The sequence below is a fragment of the Hermetia illucens genome, chromosome 3 (genome assembly GCF_905115235.1).
Source record: "Hermetia illucens chromosome 3, iHerIll2.2.curated.20191125, whole genome shotgun sequence".
In the NCBI taxonomy this organism is placed as follows: domain Eukaryota; kingdom Metazoa; phylum Arthropoda; class Insecta; order Diptera; family Stratiomyidae; genus Hermetia; species Hermetia illucens.
The window spans coordinates 126,831,163-126,845,177 of NC_051851.1; the positions used below are offsets into that span (position 1 = coordinate 126,831,163).

Genomic DNA, 14,015 nt, shown 5'->3' on the forward strand with positions numbered 1-14,015 from the left:
TTTTTACTACTTCTGGTTTGGCAATCCAAAACTGAATGTGATATTTGTTCCGTAATGATCTGACTTTTATATGAAATCAAGTGGCAGATGTGTGCACGCGATAAACAGATTATTTTGATAAACCCAGCTGCTGATTTTTCCGAGCTTTGAACAATTTGATGCATTTGATTCGGCCCATTGTCTGTCTCAAAAAATTTTATATACGAGTATTAGTAGTTAATTTATGGGTGGATATGAGGAGTAAGTAATTGATCAATGTTCACTAACCATTATCAGTATGATAAAAGATTTTTCGTTTCTTAATGAAATGATTAAAGGATGAGGCTTTTCTTCTGAAATTATAACGAAATAGTCAGTTTACATATGATTTTTTTTTACCATGCCTTCATATAATCACTTCTTTCCTACTATCAAAATAGAAGCATAGTATTCTGAAAGAAATTATTATACATTTTTATACGGTTCAATATCTTCAAATACTCTTAAGTTTATTTTTCCAAGTTGTTCAGAATGTCTACCTTAAAAGCAAAGCATCCTGTCTGGTTGTAGGTTATAATATGAACAATAAAACAACTATGCAAGTGTATATTAGTTAATATAACGGTCACTCGCGATCCTATAATAACGATGACATGATATGCTCTTTGGATGGAAATTCTCGTGAACTAATTTAATTTGAAGGGGGGATGGCATAGGTAGTTCCGTCTGAAAGTGGAATTTTTTGAAGGAATTAAGTTATTCTATGTATGTAAGTCCGAGATCCTACATTAGTAGGAAAGTCTAGACATCCAGGCTTTGCACTGTGGTCCATCAATTCGATTTCCCTAAAAGCCGTTGAGCATCCTGACCTTCCTGATTAAATCGCCCTTACGGATTAGGTGACCCATCCACCGTAACCTATTGGCATCAACCATAAATTTTGTCCTTACAGAGCCTTTCATAATAACCTGACGCATTAGGACTGCGGATAAAGAATCATAATGCATAGAATAATTTGAACAAAAGTATGGAACAGCAAAGGGTAAGCATTGGACCATAAAATGCGTTTATTTAGATTTTCTCAGACTTACTACCGGCCCTGGGTCAAGTAGGGAGGCAAGAAAACCTATCATCCCACAGGAGAAAAAGGGCACAGAATTATGGAAAGATAAGATAGATCGAACATTACAAAGAACTACAGCATTCTAAACAAATCAATGCAGACCTTGCAAAATCCTATCGATCGGCTGTATACCTACCAATCACCAAAACTATTGATTCGCGGTTCATTCTGAAGTCGGCGCTTGGTCGGTTAAAGTCTTCGTCTCCATTCTTTTCGGTCCAGCAACCGCTTCCTGCAATATCGGATACTGAGCGCCGTGTGGCCTATTTTACCCACTGAGTCCTCCCATCTACATTGGAGTTTTTCTGGTTTTTTTACATTCCACCTTACCTTTGAGTAGGCATCTGAGAATTCTCCTTAGAAGTTTCGAATCTTCATATGGATAGCGGCCTTTGGGGGGTCAACAGTGTGTAGAATTCCTTCCTAGTAAAATTACCACTACTTTCCCTTTCTTTCTTAACTTCCTAACTTCTCTACAAGTTATGTGACCGCTGCTGGCACTTTTCCAGCGATTATCGTTTTGCTGGCCATTGGTATTCCGTACCTTTTCCAAGTAAATTCATTTTCCTTTTCTCATATAGATAGCGTTTTCACTTGACAGAATGTCCATCCACTCCTAGTCGTAATCTCATCTAAATCCTCCAAAATGACGATGACTTCACGTTTTACACTTACCCGAAGAACATAGTATGCGGGCAAGCTCGTCTGAATTCATTTTTGGACGAGTTTTACCGATACTTTACAAACTGGAAACTGGTCCGCGATCCGCAAGAGTTCCAAACAATTGTCTTCCGGGGGAATAGATTAAGGATGACTCTGAAAATAACTTCCGATATAAAGAACCTGTCGTCTATCTGGGTAGCCATCGCTCTCTGGGTAAACATCCCTCTTGTATCCAAAGTACCAACCCGTCTAAATGGTGCCTTCAAATACCTACATTCTCTCCTTTTCAACTACAAACAGTTGATTAGATCTTTGATCACATTCGGATTCATCTTCTGGAAGGATATATCCCCTAGACTGCCCGCTGACTGAATGCCTAGGCATTGAAATCAGCAAGAAAAATTTTCTCCACAAGGATCAATTTCCTCAAATCCTCATTTCCTATAACAGTGATAACCGTCTGTTCGACTGAGAGGTTAGAGTAGTTCTCTACACTACTCGCCACTCTCATTCGCAATACGTGCCTCCCCCAAGCAGAATGGCTCATGACGTTCTTAATCCACTTTCCTTCCCCAAATCCTATCCCATCCCTTTCCTTCCAGCTTTTCAAGCCCCTCCCTCTCAAACCAACTACATCGGTTAGAATTTTTGTAATCTTTCCTCCAGATGCTCCTCATGATTTGCAAACAAAATGAAATTTTATTAGTTTAAGCTCTATAGTTGGAACTTTATATGTAAATTAGCTGCTAAAGTTAAGTTTTTAGGTTGAGTTTCTTTTAAAGATGTAATGTCCGTTTATGAATAACAGTATTGTTTTCAAATGATTTCCTAGCCAAGTAACTAGCGACACCCATTGCGTTGAAATCCAATGTTACCACAACATTTATTGGAGGACATCTCATCCTGACTCAGATTCGAAACCATGTCTAACGGCGTCGATAATGGATTGAGCTTAACGAAAACTGTTGTCACGATAGGCCATCCCTATATTCTAAGATAAAAAAAAGTTAATTTGTAAACTAACGTTTTGATCATGTTGTGTTGTGTTGTGTGTGTTGTTTATACTTTTTGTGCTCTCTTAATGTGGAGTGTCGGCCTGCTTTCTTTCTTTCTTTCTTTAAAAATTCTGGCTTGTCGGTTAAGGCTAGCTCTTTCCCTCTAGTTCGTTGACAAATCCTTCTTGCTCAAATGCATGCAGCAAGATTTCTTCATTCCACAGATTGTTCGATCAACTATTGGCGAGGACTCGTCACTTCGGCCTGGTAGCATCGCATCCTCTCGTTATGCATCCCATTTGTTGTGTGCTTTACTGAAACCAAACCGTGGGGATCATGGTTTCCCAATAGCGTCTCTATTTTGACGGAGCAGCCATGATTTTTACCTCGATGGGAATACACGTCGTTGCATGGCCCATTTTTAAATTAAAGAAGAATAATCTGATGGTTGCAAAGGGTATAGTGTTCAATAACAAACCAGACCAATCTCATCGTCACTGTAGTCACACATATGCTAAATCCGCTATTGAGCACGAGCCTATCCCTCGGAAACTGGATACATTTCAAGTGTTTGCAAGCAGCAAATCTAGCTCCACGAAATCTCGAGCAAATTACGGGTCCTGATGTTTGTAGTTCAGCTGTCTCAGCTTACAGCCCACACGGTGAAATTATTCGCTATTATTTTCGGGTTTAATCTTATAGTAGCACACTTTAGTCGGTAAGCTGATAGTTGCGTACCTGTGTACACCTTCCTGAGTCTCCCGATTGATGATTCTTGCAAACTAAGTGGTGCAAATTGGTTTTAGAGGGCCTCGCAGCTATACTCCTTGGTCGCCAATCAACATCAATGTCTTTACGTTTTCTAACAACCTCTATTGTTTTTATCCCATACTTGTGCCTCTTCCCCTAAAGACTTCTCTACCCTGCAGAGGCTATTTTCAGCGATCTTGCCTAGCGACTTCTTCAGCCCCAGTATCAAATCTCCTTTTCAGGAACGTCTGATTCGGCTGACGCTTCCTCCAACCTCCAAGAGTTCTGGATCGTATTTGATCTTACTGAGAATCATATGTCATTTCACCTTCTAGAGAGATGATCAATTCGCGTGTAATCTTCTTTTTGGTGCCGCGTTTTTCTTTCCACCAACCTTGGACCATGCTTTCCCAGTTCCGTTTTAGGGCTTTACTAAAACTAGGTCTAAAAATAATGCTGACAATGATATTTGCCAAATAGAGTTAATAGCAGTATGTTACTATAGTTTTTTGAAAATTGACTGAAAAGCCTTCTTAAGTTCAAATGGACGGTAATATAGCGTATAATGTAAATCATGATACTACCAAGTTTCGCTGAAAACCTGATGAAGTTATAGTTGGTCAAAGTTGCCTCTTGTGTGTAAATTTTTTTGCCTTTTTTGTTGATCTTATCAACTAATATTGTCGTGTAGTGAGTTTTCGTATAATACAAAATATTTTGGCACCTTTTACTATCCTTGCTAAAGGCAAGAGATAAGAAATTTTGACCGTCTTCTATTTGGTTTTGCCTTTGGCGAAATGCCGAGATTCCGTCACTTCTATTCATTATTCGAGCACTCGAGTGCTGGATTCTTTTACATCTTCAGTCACTAACGCCGCTACAGAAGCGGGTGTTTTCGCTGGTTCAGCTATTTTTCGGCACTCTTCACCACTCGGTACCCTGGCAGGATCCTAGGAGCTCAGTGATACTATAGGTCGGTGCCTCATGTATTCCCCACAAATATGCATTCATACTTCCGTAAAAATATCGCATGTTTCTCAAGGGGTGTTTCGATTTTGGTATATTTTAAATTATTGCTGGCAACTAAGTTAAGTCCCTTAGATGGCGATCCACTAAAGCTCTTATGTCTCCATATCTTAGTCACTATGACATCACCCTTTAAAATAGAAAATCTCAATTTTTGTTCAATATCTACAATTTCATGCACATTGTAACTGGTCGCTGTCAAAAGGACGGCCGACCTAGTTTATAGGTGCTGCATCCCCCCCCAAATCACAACAAAGTAAATCTTGTTGAATATAGTCAAAAATTACTCAAAATCATTTTAATTTGATGCAATATTTTATTAAGCTCATATTATTGTTACTACAAACATTTATGGTTTAAATATTTTGCTGATGGTATCAATGATGAGGTCAACATCAACACCCAATCCACGGAGGCGATTCTTCATGTTGTTATAAGCAGCATCTCCCTGTAGAGCTTCAATTATACTACCGAATTCATCAGAGTTGATTTTCTGGAAAGCCACTTGGACGTAGTAATCACTTTTCAACTTTTGGTCCAAAAGAGCCTTAAGTTCATCAACGGGAATAAGCTCAAGGATGTCCAGTAAGAGACCACGGAATCCAGCGGTACGAGCGGCGGCACGAGTTTGATTGCGAACTTCTGGGAATCCCAAGATACCGGCCAAGATATTGAAATAGTAGGCAGCATCGAGATATAAATCACTGCAGGCGAATTCCAAAAGTGATTTGAAAGCTGGTTGACTCTGAACCAAGGCGACAACTTGATAGAACTCAGATGATGACAAGAATTCCATGACGGCTTGTGTTTCTGGATCGGAGGTCATGGCAGTCAACACGAGTTCCAAAACTTTGTCAGTTGGAATCAAAGCAACGAACTCCTCCAACACCGGTTGAAGTCCTCCTCCATTTGGAGCCTTACATTGAGGTCCTTGTTGGGCGAAGGCACCACAAGCCAAGAGAGTTAGGAAAACAAAAACTTTCATTTTTTACTACTTCTGGTTTGGCAATCCAAAACTGAATGTGATATTTGTTCCGTAATGATCTGACTTTTATATGAAATCAAGTGGCAGATGTGTGCACGCGATAAACAGATTATTTTGATAAACCCAGCTGCTGATTTTTCCGAGCTTTGAACAATTTGATGCATTTGATTCGGCCCATTGTCTGTCTCAAAAAATTTTATATACGAGTATTAGTAGTTAATTTATGGGTGGATATGAGGAGTAAGTAATTGATCAATGTTCACTAACCATTATCAGTATGATAAAAGATTTTTCGTTTCTTAATGAAATGATTAAAGGATGAGGCTTTTCTTCTGAAATTATAACGAAATAGTCAGTTTACATATGATTTTTTTTTACCATGCCTTCATATAATCACTTCTTTCCTACTATCAAAATAGAAGCATAGTATTCTGAAAGAAATTATTATACATTTTTATACGGTTCAATATCTTCAAATACTCTTAAGTTTATTTTTCCAAGTTGTTCAGAATGTCTACCTTAAAAGCAAAGCATCCTGTCTGGTTGTAGGTTATAATATGAACAATAAAACAACTATGCAAGTGTATATTAGTTAATATAACGGTCACTCGCGATCCTATAATAACGATGACATGATATGCTCTTTGGATGGAAATTCTCGTGAACTAATTTAATTTGAAGGGGGGATGGCATAGGTAGTTCCGTCTGAAAGTGGAATTTTTTGAAGGAATTAAGTTATTCTATGTATGTAAGTCCGAGATCCTACATTAGTAGGAAAGTCTAGACATCCAGGCTTTGCACTGTGGTCCATCAATTCGATTTCCCTAAAAGCCGTTGAGCATCCTGACCTTCCTGATTAAATCGCCCTTACGGATTAGGTGACCCATCCACCGTAACCTATTGGCATCAACCATAAATTTTGTCCTTACAGAGCCTTTCATAATAACCTGACGCATTAGGACTGCGGATAAAGAATCATAATGCATAGAATAATTTGAACAAAAGTATGGAACAGCAAAGGGTAAGCATTGGACCATAAAATGCGTTTATTTAGATTTTCTCAGACTTACTACCGGCCCTGGGTCAAGTAGGGAGGCAAGAAAACCTATCATCCCACAGGAGAAAAAGGGCACAGAATTATGGAAAGATAAGATAGATCGAACATTACAAAGAACTACAGCATTCTAAACAAATCAATGCAGACCTTGCAAAATCCTATCGATCGGCTGTATACCTACCAATCACCAAAACTATTGATTCGCGGTTCATTCTGAAGTCGGCGCTTGGTCGGTTAAAGTCTTCGTCTCCATTCTTTTCGGTCCAGCAACCGCTTCCTGCAATATCGGATACTGAGCGCCGTGTGGCCTATTTTACCCACTGAGTCCTCCCATCTACATTGGAGTTTTTCTGGTTTTTTTACATTCCACCTTACCTTTGAGTAGGCATCTGAGAATTCTCCTTAGAAGTTTCGAATCTTCATATGGATAGCGGCCTTTGGGGGGTCAACAGTGTGTAGAATTCCTTCCTAGTAAAATTACCACTACTTTCCCTTTCTTTCTTAACTTCCTAACTTCTCTACAAGTTATGTGACCGCTGCTGGCACTTTTCCAGCGATTATCGTTTTGCTGGCCATTGGTATTCCGTACCTTTTCCAAGTAAATTCATTTTCCTTTTCTCATATAGATAGCGTTTTCACTTGACAGAATGTCCATCCACTCCTAGTCGTAATCTCATCTAAATCCTCCAAAATGACGATGACTTCACGTTTTACACTTACCCGAAGAACATAGTATGCGGGCAAGCTCGTCTGAATTCATTTTTGGACGAGTTTTACCGATACTTTACAAACTGGAAACTGGTCCGCGATCCGCAAGAGTTCCAAACAATTGTCTTCCGGGGGAATAGATTAAGGATGACTCTGAAAATAACTTCCGATATAAAGAACCTGTCGTCTATCTGGGTAGCCATCGCTCTCTGGGTAAACATCCCTCTTGTATCCAAAGTACCAACCCGTCTAAATGGTGCCTTCAAATACCTACATTCTCTCCTTTTCAACTACAAACAGTTGATTAGATCTTTGATCACATTCGGATTCATCTTCTGGAAGGATATATCCCCTAGACTGCCCGCTGACTGAATGCCTAGGCATTGAAATCAGCAAGAAAAATTTTCTCCACAAGGATCAATTTCCTCAAATCCTCATTTCCTATAACAGTGATAACCGTCTGTTCGACTGAGAGGTTAGAGTAGTTCTCTACACTACTCGCCACTCTCATTCGCAATACGTGCCTCCCCCAAGCAGAATGGCTCATGACGTTCTTAATCCACTTTCCTTCCCCAAATCCTATCCCATCCCTTTCCTTCCAGCTTTTCAAGCCCCTCCCTCTCAAACCAACTACATCGGTTAGAATTTTTGTAATCTTTCCTCCAGATGCTCCTCATGATTTGCAAACAAAATGAAATTTTATTAGTTTAAGCTCTATAGTTGGAACTTTATATGTAAATTAGCTGCTAAAGTTAAGTTTTTAGGTTGAGTTTCTTTTAAAGATGTAATGTCCGTTTATGAATAACAGTATTGTTTTCAAATGATTTCCTAGCCAAGTAACTAGCGACACCCATTGCGTTGAAATCCAATGTTACCACAACATTTATTGGAGGACATCTCATCCTGACTCAGATTCGAAACCATGTCTAACGGCGTCGATAATGGATTGAGCTTAACGAAAACTGTTGTCACGATAGGCCATCCCTATATTCTAAGATAAAAAAAAGTTAATTTGTAAACTAACGTTTTGATCATGTTGTGTTGTGTTGTGTGTGTTGTTTATACTTTTTGTGCTCTCTTAATGTGGAGTGTCGGCCTGCTTTCTTTCTTTCTTTCTTTAAAAATTCTGGCTTGTCGGTTAAGGCTAGCTCTTTCCCTCTAGTTCGTTGACAAATCCTTCTTGCTCAAATGCATGCAGCAAGATTTCTTCATTCCACAGATTGTTCGATCAACTATTGGCGAGGACTCGTCACTTCGGCCTGGTAGCATCGCATCCTCTCGTTATGCATCCCATTTGTTGTGTGCTTTACTGAAACCAAACCGTGGGGATCATGGTTTCCCAATAGCGTCTCTATTTTGACGGAGCAGCCATGATTTTTACCTCGATGGGAATACACGTCGTTGCATGGCCCATTTTTAAATTAAAGAAGAATAATCTGATGGTTGCAAAGGGTATAGTGTTCAATAACAAACCAGACCAATCTCATCGTCACTGTAGTCACACATATGCTAAATCCGCTATTGAGCACGAGCCTATCCCTCGGAAACTGGATACATTTCAAGTGTTTGCAAGCAGCAAATCTAGCTCCACGAAATCTCGAGCAAATTACGGGTCCTGATGTTTGTAGTTCAGCTGTCTCAGCTTACAGCCCACACGGTGAAATTATTCGCTATTATTTTCGGGTTTAATCTTATAGTAGCACACTTTAGTCGGTAAGCTGATAGTTGCGTACCTGTGTACACCTTCCTGAGTCTCCCGATTGATGATTCTTGCAAACTAAGTGGTGCAAATTGGTTTTAGAGGGCCTCGCAGCTATACTCCTTGGTCGCCAATCAACATCAATGTCTTTACGTTTTCTAACAACCTCTATTGTTTTTATCCCATACTTGTGCCTCTTCCCCTAAAGACTTCTCTACCCTGCAGAGGCTATTTTCAGCGATCTTGCCTAGCGACTTCTTCAGCCCCAGTATCAAATCTCCTTTTCAGGAACGTCTGATTCGGCTGACGCTTCCTCCAACCTCCAAGAGTTCTGGATCGTATTTGATCTTACTGAGAATCATATGTCATTTCACCTTCTAGAGAGATGATCAATTCGCGTGTAATCTTCTTTTTGGTGCCGCGTTTTTCTTTCCACCAACCTTGGACCATGCTTTCCCAGTTCCGTTTTAGGGCTTTACTAAAACTAGGTCTAAAAATAATGCTGACAATGATATTTGCCAAATAGAGTTAATAGCAGTATGTTACTATAGTTTTTTGAAAATTGACTGAAAAGCCTTCTTAAGTTCAAATGGACGGTAATATAGCGTATAATGTAAATCATGATACTACCAAGTTTCGCTGAAAACCTGATGAAGTTATAGTTGGTCAAAGTTGCCTCTTGTGTGTAAATTTTTTTGCCTTTTTTGTTGATCTTATCAACTAATATTGTCGTGTAGTGAGTTTTCGTATAATACAAAATATTTTGGCACCTTTTACTATCCTTGCTAAAGGCAAGAGATAAGAAATTTTGACCGTCTTCTATTTGGTTTTGCCTTTGGCGAAATGCCGAGATTCCGTCACTTCTATTCATTATTCGAGCACTCGAGTGCTGGATTCTTTTACATCTTCAGTCACTAACGCCGCTACAGAAGCGGGTGTTTTCGCTGGTTCAGCTATTTTTCGGCACTCTTCACCACTCGGTACCCTGGCAGGATCCTAGGAGCTCAGTGATACTATAGGTCGGTGCCTCATGTATTCCCCACAAATATGCATTCATACTTCCGTAAAAATATCGCATGTTTCTCAAGGGGTGTTTCGATTTTGGTATATTTTAAATTATTGCTGGCAACTAAGTTAAGTCCCTTAGATGGCGATCCACTAAAGCTCTTATGTCTCCATATCTTAGTCACTATGACATCACCCTTTAAAATAGAAAATCTCAATTTTTGTTCAATATCTACAATTTCATGCACATTGTAACTGGTCGCTGTCAAAAGGACGGCCGACCTAGTTTATAGGTGCTGCATCCCCCCCCAAATCACAACAAAGTAAATCTTGTTGAATATAGTCAAAAATTACTCAAAATCATTTTAATTTGATGCAATATTTTATTAAGCTCATATTATTGTTACTACAAACATTTATGGTTTAAATATTTTGCTGATGGTATCAATGATGAGGTCAACATCAACACCCAATCCACGGAGGCGATTCTTCATGTTGTTATAAGCAGCATCTCCCTGTAGAGCTTCAATTATACTACCGAATTCATCAGAGTTGATTTTCTGGAAAGCCACTTGGACGTAGTAATCACTTTTCAACTTTTGGTCCAAAAGAGCCTTAAGTTCATCAACGGGAATAAGCTCAAGGATGTCCAGTAAGAGACCACGGAATCCAGCGGTACGAGCGGCGGCACGAGTTTGATTGCGAACTTCTGGGAATCCCAAGATACCGGCCAAGATATTGAAATAGTAGGCAGCATCGAGATATAAATCACTGCAGGCGAATTCCAAAAGTGATTTGAAAGCTGGTTGACTCTGAACCAAGGCGACAACTTGATAGAACTCAGATGATGACAAGAATTCCATGACGGCTTGTGTTTCTGGATCGGAGGTCATGGCAGTCAACACGAGTTCCAAAACTTTGTCAGTTGGAATCAAAGCAACGAACTCCTCCAACACCGGTTGAAGTCCTCCTCCATTTGGAGCCTTACATTGAGGTCCTTGTTGGGCGAAGGCACCACAAGCCAAGAGAGTTAGGAAAACAAAAACTTTCATTTTTTACTACTTCTGGTTTGGCAATCCAAAACTGAATGTGATATTTGTTCCGTAATGATCTGACTTTTATATGAAATCAAGTGGCAGATGTGTGCACGCGATAAACAGATTATTTTGATAAACCCAGCTGCTGATTTTTCCGAGCTTTGAACAATTTGATGCATTTGATTCGGCCCATTGTCTGTCTCAAAAAATTTTATATACGAGTATTAGTAGTTAATTTATGGGTGGATATGAGGAGTAAGTAATTGATCAATGTTCACTAACCATTATCAGTATGATAAAAGATTTTTCGTTTCTTAATGAAATGATTAAAGGATGAGGCTTTTCTTCTGAAATTATAACGAAATAGTCAGTTTACATATGATTTTTTTTTACCATGCCTTCATATAATCACTTCTTTCCTACTATCAAAATAGAAGCATAGTATTCTGAAAGAAATTATTATACATTTTTATACGGTTCAATATCTTCAAATACTCTTAAGTTTATTTTTCCAAGTTGTTCAGAATGTCTACCTTAAAAGCAAAGCATCCTGTCTGGTTGTAGGTTATAATATGAACAATAAAACAACTATGCAAGTGTATATTAGTTAATATAACGGTCACTCGCGATCCTATAATAACGATGACATGATATGCTCTTTGGATGGAAATTCTCGTGAACTAATTTAATTTGAAGGGGGGATGGCATAGGTAGTTCCGTCTGAAAGTGGAATTTTTTGAAGGAATTAAGTTATTCTATGTATGTAAGTCCGAGATCCTACATTAGTAGGAAAGTCTAGACATCCAGGCTTTGCACTGTGGTCCATCAATTCGATTTCCCTAAAAGCCGTTGAGCATCCTGACCTTCCTGATTAAATCGCCCTTACGGATTAGGTGACCCATCCACCGTAACCTATTGGCATCAACCATAAATTTTGTCCTTACAGAGCCTTTCATAATAACCTGACGCATTAGGACTGCGGATAAAGAATCATAATGCATAGAATAATTTGAACAAAAGTATGGAACAGCAAAGGGTAAGCATTGGACCATAAAATGCGTTTATTTAGATTTTCTCAGACTTACTACCGGCCCTGGGTCAAGTAGGGAGGCAAGAAAACCTATCATCCCACAGGAGAAAAAGGGCACAGAATTATGGAAAGATAAGATAGATCGAACATTACAAAGAACTACAGCATTCTAAACAAATCAATGCAGACCTTGCAAAATCCTATCGATCGGCTGTATACCTACCAATCACCAAAACTATTGATTCGCGGTTCATTCTGAAGTCGGCGCTTGGTCGGTTAAAGTCTTCGTCTCCATTCTTTTCGGTCCAGCAACCGCTTCCTGCAATATCGGATACTGAGCGCCGTGTGGCCTATTTTACCCACTGAGTCCTCCCATCTACATTGGAGTTTTTCTGGTTTTTTTACATTCCACCTTACCTTTGAGTAGGCATCTGAGAATTCTCCTTAGAAGTTTCGAATCTTCATATGGATAGCGGCCTTTGGGGGGTCAACAGTGTGTAGAATTCCTTCCTAGTAAAATTACCACTACTTTCCCTTTCTTTCTTAACTTCCTAACTTCTCTACAAGTTATGTGACCGCTGCTGGCACTTTTCCAGCGATTATCGTTTTGCTGGCCATTGGTATTCCGTACCTTTTCCAAGTAAATTCATTTTCCTTTTCTCATATAGATAGCGTTTTCACTTGACAGAATGTCCATCCACTCCTAGTCGTAATCTCATCTAAATCCTCCAAAATGACGATGACTTCACGTTTTACACTTACCCGAAGAACATAGTATGCGGGCAAGCTCGTCTGAATTCATTTTTGGACGAGTTTTACCGATACTTTACAAACTGGAAACTGGTCCGCGATCCGCAAGAGTTCCAAACAATTGTCTTCCGGGGGAATAGATTAAGGATGACTCTGAAAATAACTTCCGATATAAAGAACCTGTCGTCTATCTGGGTAGCCATCGCTCTCTGGGTAAACATCCCTCTTGTATCCAAAGTACCAACCCGTCTAAATGGTGCCTTCAAATACCTACATTCTCTCCTTTTCAACTACAAACAGTTGATTAGATCTTTGATCACATTCGGATTCATCTTCTGGAAGGATATATCCCCTAGACGGGTCCCAGCCCGCTGACTGAATGCCTAGGCATTGAAATCAGCAAGAAAAATTTTCTCCACAAGGATCAATTTCCTCAAATCCTCATTTCCTATAACAGTGATAACCGTCTGTTCGACTGAGAGGTTAGAGTAGTTCTCTACACTACTCGCCACTCTCATTCGCAATACGTGCCTCCCCCAAGCAGAATGGCTCATGCCGTTCTTAATCCACTTTCCTTCCCCAAATCCTATCCCATTTCTTTCCTTCCAGATTCTCAAGCCCCCTCCCTCTCAAACCAACTACATCGGTTAGAATTTTTGTAATCTTTCCTCCAGATGCTCCTCATGATTTGCAAACAAAATGAAATTTTATTAGTTTAAGCTCTATAGTTGCAACTTTATATATAAATTAGCTGCTAAAGTTTCTTAGGTTAAGTTTCTTTTAAAGATGCAATGTCCATTTATGAATAACAATGTTGTTTTCAAATGATTTCCTAGCCAAGTAACTAGCGACACCCATTGCGTTGAAATCCAACGTTACCACAACATTTATTGGAGGACATCTCATCCTGACTCAGATTCGAAACCATGTTTAACGGCGTCGATAATGGATTGAGCTTGACGAAAACTGTTGTCCCGATAGGCCATCCCTATATTTTAAGATAAAGAAAAGTCCATTTATAAACTACCGTTTTGAGCATTTTTCTCACTGTGTCTACAAGGTAAAACTGGCGGGCCGATAAACTCCTTCCGCCATGCATGTCTCCAATGCGCGGATAAGCCAGTCGGGTCTGGTATTAACATTTAAGAACTCTATTGGGAACACCATTTAAATCGAGAATTTCATTAGCTGTGATTCTCTAGCAAATT

The 14,015-nt window shown here is 39.4% G+C and overlaps 2 protein-coding genes across 2 annotated transcripts; both read right to left on the bottom strand.

The window, feature by feature from the left end:
- Positions 1-4,885: 4,885 nt before the first annotated feature.
- On the bottom strand, positions 4,886-5,521 carry LOC119652136. The gene has a single exon (XM_038056076.1). The coding sequence runs from the start codon at positions 5,519-5,521 to the stop codon at positions 4,886-4,888; it is 636 nt and encodes a 211-aa protein (XP_037912004.1).
- A 4,885-nt stretch (positions 5,522-10,406) lies between these two features.
- On the bottom strand, positions 10,407-11,042 carry LOC119652137. Its single transcript, XM_038056077.1, has one exon. It carries the CDS (start codon positions 11,040-11,042, stop codon positions 10,407-10,409), a length of 636 nt encoding a protein of 211 aa, XP_037912005.1.
- Between the last annotated feature and the right edge of the window lie 2,973 nt (positions 11,043-14,015).